Genomic DNA, 26,915 nt, shown 5'->3' with positions numbered 1-26,915 from the left:
CGTGAAAATGGGCACACACTGTAGGGTGCACCCTACAGTTTATAAATGAAGTATTTTGCTGTGACATACATAAGAACAGAGATTGAAGCTGCTCGGAGTGAACACATGGGTCTGTTTAGTGTTTTTTTACACTGAAATGCTGGTTTTATGGGAATGTGGTGGTGCGTTGGAGAGGGGGGCGGGTCTGTTAGTCAGCCGCTTTTTCAAAAAGAGCTCCAACTCCTTCGATTTGAGTCACGGGGCAGTTATGATGAGGGGGTTCAGCTGGCTCCTGTGGAGGCAGTGAGCTGTAACTGAAGTCAAAGCATGTATTTAATTATCAGCACCACACTCAGCACATTCTGGGTCTGCAACACTAATTTCCTGTAAGAATTCATAAACCACTGGTCGGGGGATTTACTGTTAATTTGGACCACACGGCAACCCAACAATTTAAACTCATTTCTAGTGGGTGGGATTGAAGTTACTGCCAAAGTGTGTTTGCCTTAGCTAAATAATAAGGCTGTTTCTGTTTGGGGTTTCGTTGTGTGTTTCAGAAACAGTCTAACATTTCAGAGTAAACAGACAGACTGTGAACGTACTTCTCAAAAAAGAAACAACACAGTATAATGAGGCACTGATTTCACAGTACATCTGCTCTTGGAGGGAGAAAGGCTCAGTTTTCAACCTGAAAATGCATCATTATTGGGACCAGACTCTTTCTTTTAATAACTGTCCAAAACTTTCAACATAAAATGCCACAACACATAATTATTAAGTTCCTCTGATCTGATGTCATCCCATTGTTCCAAAAAGTCAGTATAAACCAAGAAGCTCCAGTATAAACAACATCTTATTTTGAAGGTCACTTCAAGTCTTTGCTCAAACTTGCAGAAATGAAACAGAGGGTCAATTTATCAAATCAACAGAATAATGAGAGAAACTATTTTGATGAGATATTTACTAGTTTATGTTTTCTTATATTCTTGAGGGAACTATGCTAATCATTGGATGATCAAATGTGCTCGTTATATTACAGTAAACTGAATTGTCTTCGGGTTTTGGACTGCAAGTCACTTTGGGTTTTGTGAACAAAAGTTGGAGAGGTTTTTTTTTTTTTTACCATTTATAGTATTTCATTGATTTAAGATTAATTGAGAAAACATTGGGAAGTTTCCTTTACGATAAAAAATACTCAATAGCAGCCACATTTCTTCCTGTTATTCCTGGCCATCAAACGTTTCCCATTGGTTTTTCTACAGAATTTAAAAAAAAGAGACGGTGTTCATTTTCCTGCTGCGTGGTGACGCATTAACGGTGCAGAATGAACAGTCTGCACTTGATGTTGATTAAACACACCAAGTCTCTTAAAAATGCCCAAAGATTTTCAGATTGTACAAAGTTAGGTAGAAGCCAGTGGATGCCTAGAAGAGCTCCAAAATGTATTCAAACAGCTAGAGGACTTCACATCCATGTTGGCTTAAGAAGATCTGTCGAAGAAGACCATGTGATACGACTAAAAACCCCCAGAAGAGCTCTGAATGAAACCGTGTGCTCAGACTGTTAATTAAACAGCAAGACGTTCTTAAAAACTCAGCAGCTTCCAAATCAAACAGCAAACGAGGCAGAAAAGAGTAAAGGAGACATGTTTATTATTTAAACTATCACTTAAATAAAAAAGTGCATAGAAAATAAACATGATTAGAAACTTTTCTTTTTACACTTATGTACAACTTTGTTTCCTAATTATACATTCAACCAAGTAGTTTGTGGTTTATTTTCACGGTGGTGGTTTTCCTTCATTTTGTTGATGTGTATTGAAAGAACACTGTTAAATGGGAGAAAATATGACTGTCGTGAATACCGTTATTACAGAGAGCAGGAGGAGATATTGATAAGACAAAGGTATATTTCAAGGCAAAAGAAAACAAGCCTGTTCATGATCCACGATCCCTCTTTTCTTGCACTTCCTACCGTCCGCTCTCTCTGTGACACCACATCCTACCCAAGGCTGACAACTTCTATACAAGAAACAATTAGAAAATTACAAATACAGGTTAAGTACTCGTCCGACCTCTCCACAACCTTGACTTGTAAAAAGAACAATTCAGGCTGGATGTTGCACAAAATAAATAAATTAAAAGTTTTCAACATCAGCATTATCTCAGCATTATGACTTCCTATAAAAACAGTACACAATAAGTACAACCAAAGCTTCGGAGGAGAGAGAGGTGGTCAGGGAGACGCGATAGGTTTCCAAAACGAAAAACATAACGCCATTTTGGTGGGATCTTTGAACTCCTGGTCAGTCTCCACAAACCAAACTCTTAATTTTACCACATCAAGTAAGCCGTCTAAAAAAAATCCCTGTTAAAACATTTTTTTTTTTCTTTAAAACAAAACAGAAAACATTCACTACAACAACCAGAAAACGAACAAACAAACAAACCCAAAACAAAACAAACAGAAAAAACTCAAAAGGCTGACCTCAAGAAGTTCACAACCACATTAATACAGTTACATTTCTCATCACATAAAAACTGATCCTTTCCAGAAAGAAAATAAAAATAAAAACTGCAACGCTCCTTGCTGGCGAAGGAACACTCACAGGCACAGCAAAAATTGGTACTGGATATCAATATACAAAAGAATGATGCACGTTAGTTTTATCTGATAGTACTGTAACACAAAACCATTATAGAGTACATTGAAACATTGCTATTAACCATTATAAATCTGCTGTTTTGCTACTGTAACTAAGTTTGTCTGTCCATTCCATATATTGTATAGATACTAAAGTACAAGAAATTACTATGCATGTTTCCGTATAATATTGTTAAGTATTTATACTATAATTACAGATCACGACGGAGAAGGGCCACTGGTGTGGCGTTGTAAAATGAAGTCCGAAGAAACAACAGAGACTATTTCCTTATTGTAATATGCTGTTTAAAAACAGAAATAAATGACTTATTGATCACTGAACCCTCTGACCCTGAAAATGCAGAAGTGGATCTCGTGAAGTGAGAGTCGTAGACAGAGCCCTTAGCATCAGTAACCGTGTTATCACCGACGCTGGCGTGAACTGTTTGAGCTAACCCAGTAAGAACCTGTTGTCCTTCAGACAGAAATGCCACTGCTGTTCCCACCTGCGTGTTATTTCCAGTGCTGAAATAAAACTGCTGCTGCTGCCCAGTGTGAGGTCACATCTACACATCGTCCACATCTACCAGGGAAGTCGACATGAGAACTGAAAACAAATATAGCTGGCAAAGTATCAACATCATCACAAGTGATGTGGAGGAAGAATATACATTCATTGTTGACCTTAGCAGCAGAACCCAGCGAGCCCGACGTTGGTGCAGCGTGTGCAAACCCCGGCTGACCCCTCCACCTTGACTGACAGGCCAGCCTCATGGTTGTACAGCGGCACAGGAAGGAGAGGGCTGCTGGTGTGGTCCCTGCCTTCACTTTGTTGCAGAAAAAGAGTCAAGTGCACTTCGCTAGAGCCTCAAACAACACTATCAGGAGTCGTCAGGACCGATCCACGTCGACCAAATTCGGTTTTTGTATCAGAGCCTGACGCACAAACTCAAAGAATCCTCGGTGACTATATGTGCTTGTGGTTTCAGCATTGGAGTTGCATTGTCTGTCTGGAGAAAGAGCGGCGTTGTCCTATGTCTATTCAGTGCCTGTGTCACAGCTAAAGTGCAAACCATTTGTGGGTCATGTTTTAGTTTCAGTTCACAACAATACGGGGCAGTGTGGGAGTAACTGCTAACGGCCTTTAGGTGAGAAGGAAGTCAGCACGAGTGGCAGACGAGAATAAGTTAATTAAAAAGGGACAAAACTTCAGTCACATAGTGGAACCAGCCAGTCTAAACAGTCTACTTCTCTATACAGTCAAGGACATGAAGGCTTGTAGGAGAGAAGATGCATACTCAGTTACAACTAACCACAACGACACTGAATGAAAGAATAAAAAGTCATTTCCAAATGCTGGTGAGCTCTGATAAGCAGTCACCATGGCAACATAATTTTGTTTAAATAATCAAACTGGCTCAACGTAGATATGAAGTTGGTGGAATTAAAATAAAGGCACCTCTTTATTATAGACCAAGTCTGCAGAGGGACGTAACACCTTAAAGTTAATAGTTTCCAATTGGCTGTAAGCCTGTCGACCAATGGCTGATTCGTGACTGAAAACTGAATCCCTTCGATATGACTGCCAGGTAGGAGCCTGAAAGTGGACTTGATTCTTGGTGTGATGCGGCGTGAAGACAATAAGGCTGGAGAGAGGAGATATCTGCTATGGATCAACAATCTAAACTCTCTCAAGTGCATAATAATAGTTCACATGACTGCAATACTGCCAGCTAGAACTGGAACAATGAACAAAGAAAAAAAAAACGAAAAGAAAAAAAAAACGTCAGCTCTGACCGAACGGCCCGGGATAGATGAAGAGCTACTGGTGGACTGAACTAAATGGGGACCAAGCCACAGACCAGCGTCAGTCTTTGGAATCAAAGAAAACATTCAGGCTACAAATTAAAAAAACAAAAAACAAAATTACACCAAAAAACAACTTTGAAAAGGCAGCGGAATACAAAACATATAGACCAAGCATTAGTGTTTGTAAACCTCTATTTCCTACAAAAATGGCAATAAAATAAATACGATTTTTTTTAAAAATATAAATACCATCATTAAGTGCTATTCACTAGTGAGTGCTTTTAAGTTTTTTTGTAGAAAAATATACATTATTTACATTTGTTTTTTTAAAAGCAAGCATGATATTTCCCTGTCCATAATAAAAAGACAGATAACAGACAAGACGTTAGAAGACTCAATACAAAAAAAAAAAAAAAAAAAAAAACATTTTTTTTTTTTTTCCATAGTAATGATTATCACAACAGGCCAAGAAGAAAACAAGCTGTGTGAAAAATTCAATTCAAGGGCATGATGTTTGGTTCTCTTTGCTGCTGTAATTTGGAACGTGATTGAAAAGTCCAAGCGTATACAATTACCAAAAACAAGTCTGATGATAACAACAGCATGCACAAACCTGCAACATGTCTGTCTGTCAGATCCATTTCTGTGTCTGGAACACAGCTCCAAAAATCAATTATAAATATATCTACTCAAGCACATCAGTAGGTTTCTCTGGTCCCTTGGCTGTCAGTCCACCAGAATCTCTAGCTGCCTCGCTCTCTCAGGCCTGAGGCTTCATCCCAATCAACAACATGTCTACGTAGCTACCAAGCTGTCAGACTAAAAGTCCATTTAAGTACATCAGATGGTATCAACCTCAGATATCATCTGTTACACAAATGGCCAAATATAACCTTTTTTTTTTTCTCCCTTCCCCCTCCCGTCCCTCCCCATCCCCCTTGTCTTTTCTTTCCCTCTTCCTTTCTGTGGCCACTGCTCCCCCTAGTGTGTCCACCTGTACAGCTCTCATCAGGCTGCTTATACTCAAGCAGCTCCTATTTACAGTGTCAAATGTACACACCCACAGGCTTTTAAAAAAAAAAAAAAAAAAACCTGGTTCGAGGCAAAGTTCCAGTAAATCACAACAGCGCTGAAGGCATCAGGGCACATTCAGACAGGGAGATGTGCATCAATAACAGCTGACACTTAGATAAAAAAAAAAGAAAAGAAAAAAAAAAAAAGTTTATAATTTTTACTTCTAGTAAAATTACTGTTACAAGTCCCTTCAACAAATTGCACTTTGGTGTAAAATGAAACCAAGTTCTTTGATTTTTTTTTTTTTTTTTTTTTTTTCTTCTATGTTCAAATCTCAGCATTAGTAGACCAAAACATACTTGTAGAAAATTAAGGAGGATGGGCCAATGTAAAAAATTATGAAGGGGTAAACTGTATCATCCAAATATAAATAAAAGTTGATATTGCAATGCCGCGATTTCAATTACTCACCTGTGAAGGTGAAACTTCCCATGCCAAATGTAAATGAGACAAAAGGAGGCACAATATGTTGGAATTTCTACAAATGGCCCGTCCTCCAAAATGGCCCTTCCTGCATATACAGTAAAACCGACAACTGCTGTCTCTGCCAACACCAGCAGCAGAGACACTGACAGAGCCCGTGCCCTGTTTGCAGCTGTGATCCTTCGTAGACCAGACCTTTAAATTCAGCATAAAGCCAGTGCCGTGACAACCCCCAGCAGGGGGTCCTCAGAACACTGTGGCACTGCTGCTCAGCAGTCCTCTTTAAGTTGTTCAGATACGGGTATCAGTTGAGGAACTTGCGACACTTCTTTGCGCCGCAGTTGCACGGCAGCTTGTTGCTGGCGTCCTCAATAGGGAACTTGTAGTCGTATGTGAGCTCCTCTCCACAGTAGATGCGGCGAGAGGCAAAGATGACGATGTGCTTCTGGCTGTCCACGGTGATGACCCGAGAGTAGCAGTTGGGCTCACAGGAGTGGTTGATGAAGCGGGCAGCGTTGCCGTGAACCGTGGCATCTACCACCTCGTAGTCATCGATGCGAAACATGTAACAGCCAATCCCCTTTGAGGAGAGAGAAGACAGATTGTATGTTTGATTCTCTCGGTACTTTTTTTTTTTTAAATCAAGTTAATCAAACAAAAATATTAATTTGAAACTTAAAGCTCAATCCCATGAACTCACCTTTCCATCATAATATTTCTCCCGTTTGTCAGTGAGCACAGACCGAATGACATTTCCAGAGTATTCAATGACCATGTCGCCAGCCTCAATGGTTTTCTTGCAGAACAGACCTCGGCCATGAATAGGAGACCTGCAGAAAAAAAAACAGTGAGTCACCGTAACGTTATGTAAGTCTATAATCTTAAATCCTTATGTTTTGACCACATGCTTTGGCTGGACCTAAACGGCGGGCCAGCCCATAAATGTGAATGTCCGTTACTGTGTGATAAACTTTCATTTCAAATTAAAAGTCCTTATTTCAAATTAAAAACCCTTTACAGTTTCACACATTGTTTAAAACCTTCAAGTCTATCAAGACTTGGTTATAACAATAAATTCAACTGGCTAACAGCAAAGAATAGAAGTGACTTAACTTGATATTAAACGTCTGAATATTAAAACAACCTGGTATTTGCTACTAGTCTGAAAAGTCCAACAGCTGATTTCAAACAAAATCCGCTGAAGAAACTTTTCATCAGACTAAATTAATTGAATACAAGTAACAGAAGAAACACTATTATTCTAACCTGTAAACTCCAACAGTTTCCTTCGATGTGGCCTTAAGCTGCTTGAATCTCGCAGCAAGTGGTAGCTCAATGGAAGCACGCCTGCAATGACAGCATAACACAAGGTAATAATAAAGGTAAGTAATATTTTAGCATAATCCTATTGACTGTAAAATAGATGAATGAGATTTTGCCTGTGCTGCAATTTACCTGGCAGTCCTGAGCTGCCCTTCCTCGTCATCGTCTTCCTGCGGCCTGTACTCGGGAGGTTGCCGATGTTTTGAGGCCAAGAAATTAAACATGTCAAACACAGACCTCCTGGTGGGTGGAACAGAAAATAGTCAGGAACACACACGAGACAGGCTTATTAAAAACTGACAGAAGATCCTCATGAACAAAGCGGTATCCATACACAATTATTTTGGGGTGACGTTCACATTTTCTGCATTGTTTATGCAACATATACAAAGTGTGCAAATAAAAAAAAAGAGCACTACAGTGTGGTAATATAAGTCGAAATGGTTAAGTGGCTGCACTATTGTAGTTGTGTGTGATTACTGCTCTGATTGATCTTTACAAATCTGACCAGTCACCAAGTGCATAATAACCTCAAGCAGTGAAATAAATGGCACCACTATCATGCCTCTGTTTGTTACAACAGGCTCTGCCTTTGAGCACTTAGGTCCTGCGCTGGGAGAGCAATCGTCATCCACGCACTACAATCTTGATGACCAATAGATGAGTGCGCGTGTCGGCCCCCTTCCTGACCTGTGGTGGATCTCTGCACGAGCCGAGCCGTGGGGGTTGATGGGAGGTTCGTCGGTTTCCTCTGGTTTGTGGAAGCGGAAACGATAGCTCCGACAGTGCCTGGAGCCGTACAGCTGCTCCAGCAGGAAGACCACAGCCTCGTGGACAACTCCCAGCATCCTCAGGCCATTCACACCTGGGAGGAGCGGAGAAAAACAGCAGTCTTCACTTCCAATATGCAAATACTGTATATATTTGTCCTTAAGAGAACCTTCTCAAAATACAGACTTTGTTGTCAGAATGAACCCTTACCTTCAAAAGAGAGCTCTTTGAGTTGTGCATTGGAGCGAGCTTCCTGCACCTTATCGGTCAGGGATTTCCAGGCCTCTGTAGAGGGACAGTCAACATTTTAGGTAATGCACCTAACATCTGGTTATAATATTATTGCTTTTAAAACTATTATTTATTTCTAATTTATTACCATTATCATTACTGCATCCACTTTACACAAAATCCTTTTATACATGTGAAATATGGTCCATGCTTGTGACATTTAATGTGCACCGTGTAATACGTGTTTTACACTGAATTATTTGTTCCGTCAAAGCAGATACTCGGTTTCACATTTACATGTAGTGAGGAAATCTGATCCAGCGTCAAGTGGAAGTTTCCTCTCACCTTCAATACTCTCACAGCGGATGTGGAACCCGTCCTCACTGCAGATTTCAAAGATGATGCCCTTCTTGGGTTTGCTATCTAAGCCGGTATCCCTGCTGTTGCCATCCTGGTCGGGTGGTGACGCCACAAGAAGAGACCCTGCTCCTCCAGTTGCAGACAGTTTGTCTTTTCCCACTACTTTGCCCGGTAAAACGTGTCCCTCAAATGACTTCTTTTTACCAAACATGCTAGAAAAGATGCGAGTCAAACATTAGTACTCTAGATTAGGATTAGTTTGAAGGTGGGTAACTAATATTGATACTCCATACCTCTTGTTGGTTGCCTTATCCGGGGGCTTTCCTGTGTCCATAGGTTCAGGGGAGCTGAGCTCTTTGGAGCTGCTTGAAAAAAAAAAAGATTGGAAAGGTTTAAAAAAAAAAAAAAAAAAAAAAAAGTTCATTTGTTTGTCAAGAAGCATTTGATCGATACATCAATCCCATTCTTATATTCATAAAAAACAAACAAAGTCTGCCTTATCGCTCTGAATATTTGATAGAACCGCATAATGTGATATTAAGTATGAACAGTAGATTATGACAATCAAACTAACACAATCTTAAACTTTTTTTGAAATGTTCTAAATGCATAAACATAACACGTAAACATGACACATATTTAAACACCCGAAACTGTGAGAGCGCCTCACCTTGGGTTTGAGGATGGGATCCGTCCTGCGGGGTTGCCCCGATGCTCCTCTGCCTGAGAGGCCTTGAGCTTCTTGCCACTGCTTACGTCTGGACTCTGCCTGCTCCTCTTTGCTTTCTGTTTGCCTTTTGCTGCTCCTGAACCTGCAGCTGCTGCTGACATGACTGTGGTGGAGTTAGGTGGTCTATGGTGTGATGATCGGGGAATAGGAGTTGTTCTCCTGGTCTGGGAGTGTGCAGAGGTCTGCGTCTGCGTGAACACTCCAACGACACGTCCCTTGGCGGGGCTTAGAGGGGTGGATGGGCTGCGAGCTAAAGTAACAGTGTTTGGACATGAGTCCGCAGTCTGGGAACTGTTAACGGGCTGAGGCTGGTGCTGTAAGTGGACATTACTGCCTTCTGTCTCTCCATGCTGGCTGACAGCCATACTGATAGTCTGTTGGGAGGGCAGGACGCAGATGCTGCTAGCGCTAGATGTCTGAACAGAGCAGCTAAGCTGTGACATCAGAGGAGCTCCTGCTGATTGAAGGACCACTGGCTGATCTGACAGACCCAATCCATGTGGACTCGCTTTAAAAAGGAGGTTGCTTATCGGCCCTGTGATCTCAGCAGAGCTGAGGACAGGGGTGGAGAGTGAGACGGTTCCCTGTGCCAGTAGGCCACCACTAGGGGGCACAGACACAACATTCAACACTGATTGACTGGGGTTGAGACCAGAGACGGTGCAAGGTAGGAGATGAGTAGAGGAATCGTGACCCAGGATACCAGGCTGAGCAGGACCAGGAATTCTCTGCTGAAGGAGAGTCGTGGGATCCAAGTACATAACACTCCCTGATTTTGGCCTTTTGATAATATTGGGAACCTTGCGTTGGGAAGTGGAGATTGTGCTTAACTCAACCAGGCCACCAGGTTGGCCAGGGATGCTAGCAGTAATCTGAGGGGAAGACAGGTTGATGAGGGTCATGTTAGATGGGCCTACTTCAGACGGGGCCAGAGTGGGCTGGTTCCGGGAGCGGGCCAACTTTTTACTTTTTCTTGGCTGAAGACGAGAGATAGGCCTCTTCTTGCCGTGAGCAGAAGCAAGTACAGTCGGGGAAGAGATGAGGGATGAGGGACTGGAAACTATGGTAACGCTGGGACCCAACTCACGTGGCCGACCAGCCTCTGAGACCAGAATCTGGGAATGGTCGTGGGGCTGGGAGGGCAAACCAATGAGAAGCCCTGAGGTGGTGCTGGGGATCCCGGTCTGGAAGCCCGTATGTGTCTGTCCTGTAAAGGTGTGAATCTGAGAGGGGTGAGACATGGTGCCCAGGACTTTTCCACCAGCTGGAAATATTGGCTGGGCTGTAGATAAACCAGTATTCAACCCTGTGGTAAGAGTCATGGAGCTCAGCACTGCAGGAGAGCTCGTGTCCATCACTCCTGTGGCACTAATTTTTTGGGTGACGCCGTTCGGGACAGTCTGAAGGACATAGAGAGGCTGGAACTGCTGATTGACCACGATGAGCTTATCGGGGCCTGGCTTGAGAACTGCTGGGCTGGAAACCTGAGCCTGGGAAGGTCCTGGTCCAGGCACGGGACTGGGGCTACCTGCAGCTGCCGCTGATGCTGGGAGGTATTTCTGACCTTGGAGAGGCAGAGAGGGAGAGCTTGGCAAACCAGGAGTACCAGAACTCCTGGGAACGTCCTGGTTAGCTGAAGGTTCAACCACCTGGCCAATAGCAGGGCTGGGAATAAATTGCTCTGGAGTCATGTGACCCTCTGTGTCCTGTCTGTCCCTGTTTCCCAACGTTGCAGCATCGTGCTGATTCTCCGACGGTGAAACACCTGGCCCTGCTCTTTTCTTGTCCGCACTCTTTTCTCCACTGATGGTCTCTGGGTCGGAGTTCAAGCCCAGCATGGATCGGTCTGAGGTATTTGAGATGAGACTCCCAGCCGTGTGGTTCTGACTGGTGCTGACAGTAGGGCTGCGAGTGGTCAGAACGGAGAGATCAGAGGGGAGCTCCAAGGGAAGATATGGCTCCTCCACAGATATGGAGCTATTCACACTACTCTCCACAACCCCTCCACTTTCGGCACTGGGCAGCGGCTGGGAAAAGTCATCGAACAAGATGTCTTTACGCCTGTTGACATCCACCCCGACATAGCCCTCATCCAGCAGCAGCTCTGAGGACGATGGCTCAGACTGCTGACCAAGAGCCGGCAATGACATGGAAGGCGTGTTTAAGACAAACTCCATGATATCTGATGGCAAAATGTTCCCACAGTCGTCACTGTTGTTGTTGTCGGAGTCTGATTTGAGCAAGTCTGTGCTGAGGGACAGCTGGGCCTCAAGAGGATCCTGACCCTGACTCTGTGATTGGGACTTGACCCCGCCTCCAAGAGGGAGACAATTTTCCTTCTGGTTCTTTCTGCCTTCACGAGTGTTGCCACTTACTGCTCCACCACTGTTATCAGCCTCCTTGCTTGAGTCATGCGAGTCAGGTTTCTCAGTGTGCCTTTCTCTGCCCCTCCTCTTCGGAGTGCTCTTATGTGGGGTGGCAGAGGAGGTGGCCGTAGTGGTTGTGGTGCTGGTGGTGCAGATGCTGTTATCGCTCTCTGAGCCGTCATCCACACCATCAAGCTGGCCGATACGCTGCTTGCCTAAAGTCCTGTTCAACATAGCAAAGAAAATATGTCAGATTAACAGACAACAGAAAATTATAGAAACTAAATTTTAAATAAATATTTTAGCAAAAATATATGTACTTACAAAGCACTCAGCATGTCCTCTTCTGCTTTTTCTTGAACCCTTTGTTGATGCTGCTCCTCATCTTTTAGAAAGCGCTGAAGCTGGGATCCCCTGCCCAGGCACTGGTCTAATCCTTCTATCGATGGCAGACCCTCACCAGGGTTAATTATTGTTCGGGTGAAGTTGTAGTAGTAAGGGTCTTTACCCCTGTGTTTCATTCCACTGTCGTCATCCTCTCCACTGTCCCCTGATGAAGACGAGGTGCTCATATCATCTGCTCCATCCACCTGCCCCTCAGCTGACTTCTTGCGGCCACCGGTCCTTCTCTTCACCATGGCCCCGGCTCCATCCCCGCTGCTGTAGAAGGGAAAGTCCTCTTCACCGTACGAGCGAACCCCATAGAAGGGCGTGAGGCCAAAAAACATGTTGGCACGTGCACGGGCACTGCGTCGAGGGTAACGCCGCTTGGCTGACCCTGATCCGTCGCTGTCATCCTCGTGATGTTTGTCCTCCATACCTCTGTCGTGGTCATCTTCGGCGCCGTCGCCCTCATCCTCAGTGCCTTGAGCGAGGAGGCTGTGGTGGTCCCGGAGCTCACTGCGCGAGTGCTCTTTGCGCAGATCGTCTTCCTCCGTCTGAGTCTGGGTGTCAGATTCAGAGCTGTTACTACTGCTGGCGGAGGGTGAGGAGAAGAGAGCAGAGCGGGCTGAGCGACGGGTCCCCTGGCCGGCAGGAGAAACAGTGGAGGCAGTGGTCGTGGGACAGGAGGAAGAAGAGATACCGCCAACAGTGCTGGTCCCGTTGGGGTCAGTCTTGATATCAGTCTTCAGTGGAGTTGCAGCAGGGGGTTTAACTGATCGCTTTTTATCCCTGGAGGACAACGGCAGCTGGTTTGTTGCTTGTTGGGTGTGGGACTGGGAAGAGGTCTTTACTCCTTTCTCTGGAGCTAGACCAGCCTGCTGCAGTTGCTGTAAGCTGTCTAGACTGGAGCTGTTCTTCCTCTCTGGACAGGAGTAATTTTCTCTGCTCTTTGAGGATGACCTGTCCCCTCTCTGGTTCTCATGCTTGTCACCCTGAGCCTTCCCATGGGCTTTGGTGCTGTTTCCAAGAATTGGAGCTTTGCTATTGCTGCTGTTGTGGGAGCTGGGGTTTGTAGCATGTGTGTTGGAGCTGCCAGTAGCTTTAGTATTATTGTTGAGGAGTGGAATTTTGTTGCTGCTATTGCTGTTCTGAAGGGTCTTCTCTCTATCGCGGTCTTTGGACACGTCTCTGCTGCCTGCTGTCTTAACTTTGGGATGTTTTTCTTTGGCAGCTGAGGCTGCAGCTGGGGAGGCCAGGTGCATGGAGCCTCGTTTAACAGCATCATCTTCCCCTGATGTCCTTGACGACCACAGAGGCTTCACAGCCGCTGCTGTGACGGGACTTGATGAGTAATCGTTTGATTTCCGAGTATTGGACTTCTGAAATGAAGGCTGTGGGGAGCCAGATTTCCCAACAACAGAGTCCTTATGGAGTGAAGATGGTATTAAATTTCCAGTGCCACTACTACCCTCCTTCCCTGAGCTGGGCTTGTCCTTGCACTGGATGATATTAGAAATGGGGGTGGACCGGTGACGAGGCAACAAACTGAGGTTTGCAGAAACATCCTGGTCTTTGCCTCCATGTTTCCCTTGCTTGTCTGTCTGCTTGGTGCTGCCGCCTCTGTGCTGACCTGTGAGAACAGCAGTGCCCACAGGAGGGGAAGACTGGCCTGAGCCTGCAGGTGCCAGTCTTGCGCTCTTACTCTCACCTCCAGTCTGTTTGGACTGACTACCAGGGTTACTATCTTTCCCTGAGCCAGAGTCTTTGTTTCTCTCTGTGCTTCTATAACTGGAATCTCTAGAGGGAGGTCTACCCTTGTCAGAGTCCCTGCTAGACGGTCTGTCTTTACCTTGGCCTGAGTCTTTTCCTGTTTCCCTGCTATATTGTCGATGCTTCTCAGAGTCCCTTTGTCCTATATCTCTACCGAGTGACCTAGCTTTGTCCGTATCCTTATAACTGGGATCTCTAGAGGATGATTTACTCTTATCTGTTTCTCTAGAGCTCGACTCTCTGCTTGCTTGTCTCCCTTTCTCTGAGTCTCTGTTTGCTTGCCTTCCCTTTACTGAATCTCTTAAGGGATCTCTACTGAGAGGTCGTCCCCTGTCAGATTCTTTCAGACCCGCCTCTTTACTCAGTGGTCTCCTCTTTTCTGTCTCTTTGGCTGATATATCGCCCTTGTCAGAGTCCTTCTGCCCAAGTTCTCGAGATGATCTACTTTTATCAAAATCCTTAAAAGCTTGGTCTCGACTTGACATTCTCCCCTTGTCTGCATCTCTCAGACCTTGGTCTCTGGATGGTTGTTGTCTGTTTCTGTCTGTGGAAAACAATCTACCTCGTTCATCTTCCCTCTGGACTGGACTCTTTGTTGAGTCTTTGCTGGGGTGTTTGGACTTTTCGGGGTCTCTGGCAGGGGAAGGGATGAGGGGAGGGGGTGAGGTAAGGGGTCGTGATAATATCTGAGGCGGGGAGGTCACCCCTCTCTGTCTGTTCAGCTGGTGGGGAGGAGGAGAGAGTGAAGGGGAGCTGTGACGACGAGAGTCAATATTCCGCTTGCCGGGGTTTACCAGGGAATCTCCCACTGTCACAATCTCATGGCTTTGGGGCTGAGAGGTCCCTCCTACAAAATAAAATATATTGAAATTGAGACTACTAAGAAGAAAGCCACAATTAATAACTTTGAAATAAGTTTCTCTTCTGTAGAATCTATTGTAGGTTAAAAAAAAAAAAAAAAAGGGGGATGTATATCCATACCTGGAGTTGGCATAGGCCTGGGTCCTACTGACCGCTGACAAGGGGGGTAGCTGGGGTGTCGGTTCCTCGTGTAAACCCTGAGCTTCGGGGTGTTGGTAGGGGAAAGGGTGTCAGAGCGCCTTGGGGATTCAAATGGATCAGGGAAGTCTAAAATATAAAAGAAGAAAAATCAACACAAAACACAGTTTTGTTTTACATATTATAGCACCAAATAGTATACTACTGTTGTAACCTACAGTATGTAAAGTCTGTAGGTTACCTATTATGGGAGGTGGGCTGTGTGCTGTCGTTCGATTCTCCTCGGGAGCCATCATGCTCATCAGGTCAGACTCTGCCACTGGAGGGTGACAAACTAGGATCCGACAGGTATACACGCAGCGCTTTCGAGCATCAAGAGTACTCCAGTAGACCCTTGAACACCTGGGGAGGGGAGAAGAGAATTTATTTAGTTTGACTCAATTAATTTGGCAGTTTCAATATCCACCAGCAGATAGATACTTTAATCATAAAAACAATAGAATAGCTGCCACTTAAAATAGCAAAAGAACACTTTCTGATGTATCAAAAGATTAAACTTTTTTTTTTTTTTAAACTCACTGGTATCCGACAGGGAAGAGCTTGCGTTTACAGTCTGAGAGTTCAGTCAGTATTCCCAAACAATCAATGGTCATGGAGCCTGAAATGATGTTAAAATCAGCATTTTACAGACACTGGGAGTAAGTCAAGGAAGGGGTGTGATAGATAGACCTTTACTGATAGATATTCTCCAGCAATCAACCTACCTATCATCATGTGGACATTTTCAGGCTCGAGTCCTGCCAGCCACTTCCTCCTGAGACTAATGCCGTCCAGGTCCACCAGGATCCTGCGGGTCACCTCAAAACCAGACACCACCTAAAGAAAAAGTAGAAGAACATCGGATCACAGTTCCTGGTAGGGTTCATCTACACAAGAGACCTACACAAAATTGACTGTCCAAGTTTCAAAAACCTGCTTTTAAACTTGGCTGCTATCTAAATGAGCTCTGAGTAAAACGTAACATTTTCTTACTTCTCCTTTGATGAGGTCTCTGTGCTTTGGACAGTAGACTTTCTTGTCTTCCAGGAAGACACAATGGCACTGGCGTGCACACATGAAGTGGTAGTTACTGGTGCAAGAGGTGAGGCAGCAGCCAACTGTGGCTCCTGGCTTTTGACACTTTTCACACCGCTGAATAGAAAATAAAACAAGTTGTAAATATCTGTCCAATAAACGTACATTGAAAAGAGTGGAAACTTGTGAGGGACAAAGTCTCCCGTCTTACCAACTGTTTCCCCCTGAGAACAGCCATATGAACATTTTTCAGAGAACCGTCGTCATCTTCAAACACTTCAGCAGACCACAGGGCACAGTTCACATGGGCCCACTCATTCTGGCCGATGTACAACAGCCTGCCACCCTCCTGAAACACAGAAATGTTGCAAGTCACACAGACGCATCATTGTGCGTGTTTACGTGTCGCAGAGTCCAATTATTAACTCACATTTGTGTTCTCGTCTCCATACTTCAGACACAGAACACATTGCCTGTTATCAGTGACGCCTGGCGGAGGAGGGAGCTCTGGGCTGTCTTCACGATCTGAAGAGAAAACATCACACAAGGTTTGTTTTTTTAATTTAAATGACAACCACTAAATGACAAGATGTGCAAAGTAGTGTGTATGTAAATATCTATAACATAATTGTGGTTTGCATTACCAGGTAGGAGCGGGGGTGGTGGGGGTAGAGAGGGAGGGAGTGGAGGAGGGGATGCTGGAGACTCTGGTTCACCGGGGGTTTTGGGCCGGGGAGCCGGGATGATCTTTTTCATGAAGTGTGGGTGTTCGGCACGGGAAAGCTCCTGTCTCTCCTGCCACTGGGCGTAGTTGTGGTCCAGGGACGGAGGCAGCACAGCATTGGGGAGGAGTCCACTGCTGAGGAACAATGGCAAATAGAGACAATCAGTTTTAATAGACAAGTTATTAGTAATCGTAGTGATTGGGTAAAATGTGATGTTGTGATTTTTTTTTTTTTTTTTTTATTGCAAAAGCCCTCGTGTAAACAACAGAGCAATGCCACAGAACTTCAAAATAACCACAGGAGTCCTTATGTAGGTTTACAATTTCAGTGAAGCCTAGGTACATGAAAAAGACTCCAAGAACAGAATTCCAGCTGAAGATCATGGTGGGGATTGATTTACTACAAAACAACACTAATCACCTCACAAACCTCAGATTTATATTGTTGGCACCTCAAAGGAAGCCTCAGTGGCACAGGGTGGGGGTTCCCCAAGATAAAGACAGTTGAAGTGGATAAATAATCCTGAGATTTTGAAATAAAGGAATCTGAACCATCTAGTTCAATAAATCAAAACACGTAGTGCCCCCCCCCCTCAAAAAAAAGAAAGAAAGAAAAAAAAAGAAAAAAAAGAAATGTCTGAGCACTAAGTGAGCAGTGACACCAGGGTTGGGTCCTCAGTGTGATGTGAAGTCTCACACTTAATAGGCCAGCAGAGGCATCTAAAAATAAATCCATCCAGGGATGGCCACAAGATCCACTGGATGGATCATTGGTTTCCTGGACTGGAGCACTGACATATAACGCAACTGACAAGTAAACCACAATTAGACCACGAATATGTATCAAAGAGTCTTCAAGTGAAATGTGACACTGTTACGGTTTACCTCCCACAACGCCTGGAGGCGAGGCGAATAAATGGTCTGGGAAAGCTGGCAGTTAAATATAAGAATGAGCCACTGAGTGAGTTATTGACTGATGTCAAAACAAATTCCAATGTGGAAAAGGTCAAAACCTAACGATTCATTTACAAAGTAAAAGCTTGTTTTGCTCCCTCCTCTGCATATGTTCATTGCCCACTGGGAGCGTTTCAGAAGCAAAACATTTTGTCTGCCCATTTTTGTTTCCTGGTCATTTTTCCTTGATTGTTGTGCTTCCAGAGTGGGTAAGAAGGGTAGGAAGTTAAATTTGTTAAATTCTTCTCTTATTTCCTGCTTTGTTGTGCTGTAGCTTACAAGACTAATAAAGTGTTTTAGTTGTTAGAAGTACATTCATCCGCATAATTACTTCGTATCTATATTGAACATACAGTATCGAATGCATTTCTTCTGCTTTAAAGACCGGGTGGTAAATCTTGATGTAGTGATGTGATATGCAACCAGGATTCCTGTGTCTGACATCCTGCCTGGCGGATCTGCTCTGTGCAACTTGACGTGGCTTTTGTCAAAAATAGACTATCCACACATTTTAGTGAGGCAGAGCAGAGAGACGCTTCTGTGACATCTCTGAAACACGCTGCAGCGCATAAGGTGGAATCACAAGCATTGTCTGGAATGGCCACAATCAAGTTTTGGCTGCCACGTCGCAGTCGAAACTTGACGCGACAGGTCCTGGTGGAAACCAACCGCAAGTTGTTAAAAGAGTCTCTTTTGGTTGTTGAGAAAGCTTTTGAGCTGCGATTCTCACAACTGAACATCACACAACTTTGATGATTTCCTTAACCACTCAAAAAAGATGAAGTGACTGTCATATGACATCCTGATCTTACCTCTTCGCCGTTGTATCCACTACATAACTCAGAGGTTGTTGGTACAGTAAACCCACACATTTTATAAATATTATTTCGCTGCTGTCTGGTTCCCTCCTATATACAGATGATGGTACCGCTTCTCCCAAAGAAACCACATCTTACTCCTCATTTCAAATAATTATAGACAAGCACTTCTTGAAAACTGCAGCTTTCCAAGGTTTTTGGATGGGCTCACATTACAGGAGTATTAAAGTCTTCTCTGTAATTACAAACATAACTTCCACAACAAGTTTAGAAAATAATGAAACATCACACACCTCCCAACACTATTGGGACTGAAAGCACTGCTTGCTGCAGGGTTCTGACTTTCAGACTGTTCGTATTAGTTTGAGCTTTCATTTAAACCTCTTGTCCAACGCTTGACAGATTTTATAGCCACACTTTCAAACTTTTAAAATCACAATTGAATTGCTTTGAGAACTGCTGTAGTTCATGTACTCAATGAAAAAACAAAATCAAATAATTACAACTTTAAGATTGTAAAAGTAATCTAGAACCAACTTATATGGCAGTAATAAGTTACTCAGAACAGACAATAAAACCCATGTAATCATTGAACCTCTGGTATTTGCTATGGTGCAACAGATACTCACTTGGCAGAGACTTTTTGTCTTTCCCAGAACGTGGACTCCTTCACTTTGAACCAGGGGAAGATTCGGTCCATTTGCTGAAAGAGAAAACATTCAGTAAAGTTACACATCATCCCACTCAAGCACCTGCACAGACCGGCTGTTGGGGAAAGTTGGTGCTAAGGGATAAAGCCCTGATTGAGATGCCTAACCTGTACCTGCTCAGTGGGCATCCCGATCAGACAATCAGTCAGTTGTGAGTGTGTATGTAAATGTGTGTGTCACATACTGTAACGTCATTAACAAAATATTTACTTGTGAACTACTTTTGTTTCCAGGGGTGCTGTGAAACATGAGTTGATTTGAATTTCTTACCCGAATGAAGAAGGACTTCACCATGCTGTTGGCTTTCCTGCTCTCAGGCTGGCCTCCGTCACCGTTGATGGCTGTCTGAATGATTCGCACGACGTCATCACTAAACTCCAGCTGGGAGAGAAAAGATCAAACGGATGCAGCAGGTTAAGTATTAAAACTGTGCAGTGCTGATGAGCATTGGCGGAAAGGACAATTACCGCAGGTATCCATGTTCATTTACGATTATACAGCATAGATCTGACCAGAGAATCGAGAGACAACTACACATATACTACTGAAATTTACAACAAAACATGTTTTAAGTTTTAAAATACAAACTGCTTTGAAAGAGCTCGTGATGGTGTCTGATTCAACCTTCACTACTCCGACGCTGCATCAAATGATTAGAACAGACTTTCTCATATGCTTAGAAAATATTTACCCGTGATTGACCTAATCAAGGGCAAATATACCTCCAACCCTCTAATAATACATTAATATACAATCAAATTACAGACACCTTAACTGCTTTTGAATAAATGTAGCGCTCATATGGTCTCTTGAAACTTCACTAGTTCCAGTTATACAGCAGAGATACTCAAAGAAATACCAAACTGACCAATGAATTGTAACGGCCTTGATCCATCTTTTTCTCAACAGACTCCAGGTCTGGAGGAGAGTCACTTGGGGGTGTAGAGGGGACTTCAGTCAGGACTGGAGGATCTGGTCCCTCCGGTGAACGACGAGATGGAAGACTCTCCTCTGTCTCCGGATTCAACTCCGGAGGCTTCACCGTCTGCCACAAAGCCAAAGAGTAACGTGCTGAATTAAGCTGAGGCTGCAGCTGTTTGTAAATTCATCTCATTTCCATATCATCAATATTGACTATATATTAAGGAGCAAAGCATCATAATTAGGTAAAGTACATCTCTACAAAAAGAATGAAGAACAATCAAAGATACTATCATTTAAAATTAAATGTCTGCAATATGTTAACATTGTCAAAGAACCGGAGTGATTTGTGTGTGTGTGTGTGTGTGTGTGTCTGACCTGTCTGTAGCGTAACAGGTGTGTGGATGTACGCGAGTTGAGCAGTGCAGTAAGGACATTGCGAACGCAGCCCTGAAGCTCCCTCTCCAACGCCGTCCTCCACTCGGCCGGGTGGCATTCAGTACATTTGGTACACGTGTAGGCAACACTCTCTGGCAGCTTTGACAGCAGTTCGTACATTTCATCTGAGGGACAGTGAAATGACAGGTCCTTATTGCTACCATTATTAGGCTGGTTTTTTTTTGTCTGTCAGCAAGTCGTTCGCATGACAGCACTCACAGGACAGCCTGTCAGTCATCTCCTCAGACAAGGCAAAACAGAGTGTAACAAGCTGCTGACGATTAATACATTTATGAGGAACATACAGCAGACATGTGTTTTCATATCATCTTCTACATGGACTCTTTTGAGACCTACTGACCTGTGAGGTTCTCACACTTGGCATGAACCCAATGGTTGCAACGGCCACACTCCATCATCTTGCTGTCGTAGTCATCATCGTCATAGCACTTATCACACAGAGGGCAAAAGTTCCCTGTGACAGAAGAAGATGATAGCAGGTATGTTAAATTATGATTAATCCCTCCTACATTCAAATGTTGTTTCTTATTTTACTAATGACTTTTCAAATACATCTCATTACATCTGACACAGAATACCAGAGGTTGACAGTGAAGAGCGTTTTGGGCTCTACATGCTGGTCGCTCACCTTTAGCAAAGAGTTTGGCACAGTCATGACACATGGAGAAATCATGTGACCACTGGGCATCCCAGGATTTCCCAGGCTTAGTGGCTCCACAACTCTTACAGCGCACACACTTGGTGCAGACCTGAAAATAAAAAAACAAAAGAAGATGATGACTACATGGCAGAAACTTGCAGGCAGTTGTTTAAAGGGTGAAGATGATGTGAAAAGAACACTGCAACAGTGGTGTGGTGGTTTTAGAGATGTTGCCTGCGAGAGGTTTCATGAATGCAAGCAGCACAACCTGGAGAAGCTGGAAAACGTGTGAACAAACGAGGGGGGTAAGACAAAAATGTGTTGTCATAATGCTAGAGGTTTGGTCAGGTAGTGGTGCAACTGCGACAGTTTCATAGAGGTGAGAGGGTCTTTGAAGGAAGAGTGGTGTGTAGTCATACCCAGACTCTCTTCTTCTTGGTGGGTCTGGTAGGGTGGTTGGGACCCAGGCACTCCGGGTGATAGCTGTTGCGGCACTTATCACACTCTAGCAGCTGCTGCTACAATGAGAGAGGCCAAAAGTGAGATTTACATATCAAATAACTTTTTCATGCCCAACAAACATCACGGCTATAAGCCTGGTTTTGACCTGTAATGGTAGTATTCATCTTCACCAGTCAGTGCCATTTGGAGAGCAATACATGAACAAGTTAGATGCAACATTACAAGATTTTCAAAAGATGATGAGTGTATCTTAAATTGAATCAAATATATTACAGTGAAGCTATAATGTGAGCTGTATAGAGCTGTGCGTGGCAGGGTTTGGAGACAGCGATTTAAATGTCAAATGCGGTCATGTTTTTCTTCTGGTGTAGAGTCGACACAAGTAGCTCAGGTAAAGCCTTTACTACATTCGGTGAATGTGCTACAGTAACTTTTCTTATTGCAGGCCATGAGCCATTGAAGATGTCATAAATACTAAGGGAAAAAATGTCATGGACCAGTTAACAGCAGTTTCATGAGACGTCCATGCAATATTTATCCAGTCCAATTACACACTGCTTAATATAAAAGATGCAATAAGAAGAGGTTTTATGAAGACGCTGCAGAGAATATCTTTGATATGATATATCTGCAGCAGTCTCACATGCCTGAGCCTCGCCAAGAGCTGACATCACAAGCTTTTAAGCCACGCTCCGTTGTGGAATCAAGAGTGCCAGAGACCTGCTGGTGTTGTGGCAGCTTCTTGGTCAGACATAAAAGCCAATCAAAGTAATGAATTGCTTTGCTCTTTGGGCAGAGTTTTTTTTTTTTTTTTTTTTTTTTTTAAAGAAGTAGTTGCATAAAATCCATTTCCTTACCATTACCCTTCTACTTCTGCCACTCAATGACCAACAAGTTCATACATCTTATTAACTTACACAGGCGCTTGGTTGTGTTGCTTAGACCAAGTATGTTCATTCATAATTCTAAAATGACAACTATACAAGTATCCCAACATGCACATTTTACACAGGGCTTCAGAATCCAGGAAGCTGATTAAATGCTGTCTGCTGGCAAAGCTAGCAAGAGTCTTTCAAAGGGAAGATTCTCGAGTCTTTGTACAGCTTTTAAATACACAGAACTGCAATGAATGGCTTACTTTAGTTTTCTGGTGCTGGCGCCCACAGGCCTGGCAGTATCGGCATCGTCGACAACACCAGTTCTCGAACTGCTCCTGGAGAGGGCGCTCTGACTCCCCGAGGCAAAAGAGATGGAACGGTTCACAGCATACCTGGCAGAAGACAAACTACACAAGAAGTAGAGAGAAAAAAACAGGAAGAGTTAGAATATAAGTTTATTTTTTAAATTAAAAAGCAAAAGTTTTACAAAATAACGCCCTTTTTTAATGTACCTCGACATTTCCACTGCTTGCGCACAAGAAGCAGAGCACCCTCGGTGTGACAGGCACAGAGGTGAGCAGGCTGAGGCCACCAGCCTCCCACACCTTCTCTACATCATGGTCCCTCTTGAAATCCACTCTGATACGATGCACTCCGTCGCAGGGCGCTCTGGACTTCACCTGGCCCCTAGTCGAGGGAGTGCTCAGCCAGTTTAAAGTACTGCTGCTGGAAGGTTTAGTGGTCAGCGGCTTCTCGTGTTTATCGGACAAGCGGGGAGAGAAAGAAGAGGGTGAATATTGGAAATCACATGTGGTCTGTACAACAGACATCTAAAGTTTTAACGAGAAATGTTTGGAAATAGAAAAGAAACAAAAGGCATTTGGACAGATCTCTCACAGCGACTCCTTACCTTGTCTTTTGGTCTGTGTTTAGGTGAAAGAGGAACCGAGCGAGAAGTTGGCTTCTTTAACTGTCTTGATTCAACTATGAAAATGAGACAGGGCATTCAAATAAGAATGAAGTATAACATATATATTATCATAAAATGAATACGGGGAAAAGGTGTGACCAGTCTCTTACCTGTATCTGAAACTGCTGTAGTTGAGCTCTGCTGCTGTAATGAGTGCTGCTGGGGTTTCTTCTTGGACTCGCTCAGAGAAATCTTGGGTGAAGCATCCTTTTTTGACGGCGCCTGACTTGTAAGTGGTCGTTGTTGCTGTTGTGATGCTTGGTGAGATTGCGTAGACTGGGAGGGGGAATTCTGGGCTGAAGATGAGGAGGAGGAAGAAGTTGAGGATGAGGAAGATGAAGACGTGGAAGAGGAGGAAGAAGAGGTGGAAGCTGGTACAGACTGCTGTGTTTTGTGTCCTTTTTTACTGGTGAAACTGCTCGTGCCTGACAGCTGTTTGGGGTCCGGTGTCAGGGCTGGAGACTGAGCCTGGGCTGCGACTGTGCTGGGGGTCTGAGGCAGGTCCACGGGGGCAGGGGAGGAGGCAAGTGCTGGAGATGATTGTTTCGATAACGGCTGCTGTTTTGACTTCTCCTCACTTAGTTTTAGAGGAGGAGTTTCACTCTTTTTACGGAGAGGCTCCTCCTTCGGTGGAGCAGGAGTAGGTTTGGAGCCCGACTCGGAGTTTGGTCCTTTTACCGGATTGAGACTTTCCTTTCTCTCAGACAGCTTGTTCTTTTTCTTGTCCTTCTTGCCTTTGCCTTGCTTTTGAAGAAACATCTTTGACGGCATCCACTGCAAGTTCTGACACTTTCTCATCCTGAGAGTGAGACAGAAAGAATTCAACCTTTAATTTCCTAAAAATTCCACTAAAAATACACTTGTCATAAAATGTTATTCGGGATTTGCATAACAATTACAATGATCAGTGTGACAAACGGCTCATCAACTAAGACTCACTTGCAACATTGCTTTTTAATGTTTCGCCCTCCGAACTTCGGCTTGTCGAGACAGTTGGTACAGACGCCACAATCCTCTGGAACCTGGCAGCCCGAGCACTGACCACAGCGGCGCGACCGACGACCCTTCTTTGGAGGAGCTTCTTGAACGGCCTTTTGTCGCGTCTCCCGCGGCTTTATGGGAGGGGACTGAGGTTCTGCCTCTTCTGAGCCTGCTACCGATGACTTGTCTGTAAAAAGAAACATCATAGAAAGACGTCATTATTACCGACACACAGTACTACAGTATTTGACAAAGAATTTACAATATTGTTTAACGAATAAACGGATCCAGTCAATGTTTTAACGAATGTAAATCTTGGTTCAGGGTTTTTTTTTTCTTCAAAATAATAAAATGGACAGCTTCAAATTTGGTGTATCTAAATAAATGAGTCAAGGTTTTATTTGAGGTACAGTGAACCCTCGCTATAACGCGGTTCACTTTTCGCGGTCTCGCTACTTCACGGATTTGCATCGTGCATTGTGTTCTGCATTCTGATTGGCTAAACAGTCTCTCCGCTTCTTCTCTACCTGTTTGTCAATAACGTTGCGGTTTAATATGTACACGTACGTAAAACAGCTTGCCAAATTAAAAATAATCGATGGTGGCATGTCGGTTTATAAGAATCTTTTTGCCCAGAAGAAAAAAGAGCGACAACAACTACCGATAACTATGTTCTTCTCTCGAAAAACCACACCTGCACCGCCGGCTTTAGAAGAAAGAACCGCTGCAGAGCGGAGTCAGGATGCAGCGGCTCAGTCAGAAGAGCCGTGAAATACACGAGTCACTATTTGTCCGACTGTACTTTGTACTTTGTATTTGTTTTCATAATCATTTTTCATTTCCTCCCGTTCTAATCCAGTGACTCGGGTCGCAGTGGGGCGGTGCCGATCTCAGCAATTTGAAGCCTTCAGTTCGTATTGATGATTAAAATTATTATTTTACAGTACAGTAGTTATTTGTTAAAAAAAACACATTTATACAGTACTTTTATTTGTTAAACAAATGCTTGGGCTTGTAAAAAGGTTTTGTTCTTTGGTTTAAATGTATTATGGAGTATTTCATTGTATAATAATTGTAAAAAAAATAAAGGTTCCTACTTCACGGATTTCACCTATCGCGGTCTCTATTTGGAACGTAACCCCCGCGATAAACGAGGGTTCACTGTATTTCATAGTTGCGTGAACAACATAATCCAGTGTTTCATCTCAAAGAATACAGATAGAGATATTTCAAATGGAGTTGAATACATTTCTTGTATCACGTAAGTGATAAATGTAAAGGAGCTTACCCAGACAAGGCAAACATGGGAATTATAACTGCGATTATACTCCTAACTCCTGATATGTCAAGAGCAAGTCATATTTGGATTCTGTAGCCTCACAAAAATGTACATGTTGCAACATGACATGAAACCAGCCAAAATAACAGGAACAGGGCAGCCAAACTCCTCTCACTCCATCACCACCTCACTGTGTACTTGTGTTCCCAATGATGACTGGATTTCTCTACTCCTGTCATCATCGCACACTGCAGAAGTTTTTCAGGACTTGCACAGATGTTGTGTCATAAATAACCAATCTTGATCTCAGACTGCTCTGTGAGTCAATTAGAAGGCTTAGACAGTACAAAAATATCTATATCAAACAGTGGTGCTGACCAAGCCCCCACTCAGAACAAATCTGCAAATCTTCTGCAAAGAGGCGTGATTGCACTGGTAATGTGTTTTATTCGCATAGTTAATTCATTTCTCGACGGGCAATTTGAGGCAAGTGAATCTGAGCATCATCACAACCTAAACATGTGGATTATTACTAATTGTATCAATCATTCCACACTGATGATTCAGTAGACATTAACAGACAAACTCACCGGTAGTAAACCCATAAGAAAGTCAAATGAGAGGTAAGTTGAGGATGTCTCACCATCATTCCCCATGGAAGATAGGATCTTCTCTCTCTCCTCCCAGGGCAAGGCACTAAGTGTGGGCATGTCATCAGGGAACACTGCCCGATTACGGCCAAGAGCCACGGCTGCACGACGGCAGACATGCTTGATGCGTGGACCACGGACTGAAGTCTCAGACGAGTCACTCTCTTGACCCTGCTCACAAGCACACGTCAGCACAAAAAGGGAAACAAATATTTAAAGAGCATTATAATGACAACAAATAGACACTCATACAACCCCACAAACGCACAACGCAAAAAGCGGACATTTACAGATGTTGCTTATGTTCTTAGGATGTTAATTTTGCTGCTTGTGACTGTGTCCCTGAACCAAAATCAAGTTGTATCTCTGACCAATGTGGAACAACGATGAAGAAGCGGATGATGAGGCGGCAGAGGAGAGTTGAGACAAGTTTTCCCTTGAAAATATGCGATGCCAGTCTATAAACATCTAATCTTTAGATCAACAGTAGGAGAACAGAGGAGAACGTTCTGTTGAAGGGAAAATACTTTCAA

At 43.7% G+C, this 26,915-nt stretch overlaps 1 protein-coding gene across 3 annotated transcripts in view; it reads right to left on the bottom strand.

The window, feature by feature from the left end:
* Positions 1 to 1,614: 1,614 nt before the first annotated feature.
* The window catches only part of kmt2a (lysine (K)-specific methyltransferase 2A), a 40,394-nt gene continuing 15,093 nt past the window's right edge, over positions 1,615 to 26,915 (bottom strand). Inside the window, exons 4-34 of one of the 3 annotated variants that reach the window (XM_069690176.1) lie at positions 26,376 to 26,553; positions 24,412 to 24,640; positions 23,583 to 24,271; positions 23,413 to 23,486; positions 23,015 to 23,251; positions 22,763 to 22,909; positions 21,582 to 21,680; positions 21,151 to 21,271; positions 20,863 to 20,976; positions 20,442 to 20,626; positions 20,011 to 20,187; positions 19,413 to 19,523; positions 19,062 to 19,135; positions 16,581 to 16,795; positions 16,367 to 16,461; positions 16,148 to 16,285; positions 15,895 to 16,053; positions 15,627 to 15,738; positions 15,442 to 15,520; positions 15,104 to 15,264; positions 14,845 to 14,991; positions 12,034 to 14,710; positions 9,284 to 11,932; positions 8,907 to 8,978; positions 8,599 to 8,825; positions 8,233 to 8,307; positions 7,942 to 8,116; positions 7,384 to 7,491; positions 7,195 to 7,275; positions 6,629 to 6,758; positions 1,615 to 6,508 (exon numbers count right to left, since the gene is read on the bottom strand). In XM_069690176.1, the coding sequence (XP_069546277.1) occupies positions 6,233 to 6,508; positions 6,629 to 6,758; positions 7,195 to 7,275; positions 7,384 to 7,491; positions 7,942 to 8,116; positions 8,233 to 8,307; positions 8,599 to 8,825; positions 8,907 to 8,978; positions 9,284 to 11,932; positions 12,034 to 14,710; positions 14,845 to 14,991; positions 15,104 to 15,264; positions 15,442 to 15,520; positions 15,627 to 15,738; positions 15,895 to 16,053; positions 16,148 to 16,285; positions 16,367 to 16,461; positions 16,581 to 16,795; positions 19,062 to 19,135; positions 19,413 to 19,523; positions 20,011 to 20,187; positions 20,442 to 20,626; positions 20,863 to 20,976; positions 21,151 to 21,271; positions 21,582 to 21,680; positions 22,763 to 22,909; positions 23,015 to 23,251; positions 23,413 to 23,486; positions 23,583 to 24,271; positions 24,412 to 24,640; positions 26,376 to 26,553 (10,011 nt within the window). In that variant the 3' untranslated portion in view covers positions 1,615 to 6,232. The remainder of the gene's footprint in view (positions 6,509 to 6,628; positions 6,759 to 7,194; positions 7,276 to 7,383; positions 7,492 to 7,941; positions 8,117 to 8,232; positions 8,308 to 8,598; positions 8,826 to 8,906; positions 8,979 to 9,283; positions 11,933 to 12,033; positions 14,711 to 14,844; positions 14,992 to 15,103; positions 15,265 to 15,441; positions 15,521 to 15,626; positions 15,739 to 15,894; positions 16,054 to 16,147; positions 16,286 to 16,366; positions 16,462 to 16,580; positions 16,796 to 19,061; positions 19,136 to 19,412; positions 19,524 to 20,010; positions 20,188 to 20,441; positions 20,627 to 20,862; positions 20,977 to 21,150; positions 21,272 to 21,581; positions 21,681 to 22,762; positions 22,910 to 23,014; positions 23,252 to 23,412; positions 23,487 to 23,582; positions 24,272 to 24,411; positions 24,641 to 26,375; positions 26,554 to 26,915) is intronic. The other 2 variants (XM_069690194.1, XM_069690185.1) reach the window with 2 other exon arrangements.

The sequence above is a fragment of the Brachyistius frenatus genome, unplaced genomic scaffold (genome assembly GCF_029030835.1).
Source record: "Brachyistius frenatus isolate BFR_SWC_R1_liver_20210118 unplaced genomic scaffold, ASM2903083v1 Contig_1, whole genome shotgun sequence".
In the NCBI taxonomy this organism is placed as follows: Eukaryota; Metazoa; Chordata; class Actinopteri; family Embiotocidae; genus Brachyistius; species Brachyistius frenatus.
The sequence above is the reverse complement of the archived record's forward strand: the minus strand, read 5'-3'. Positions and strand labels throughout refer to the sequence as shown.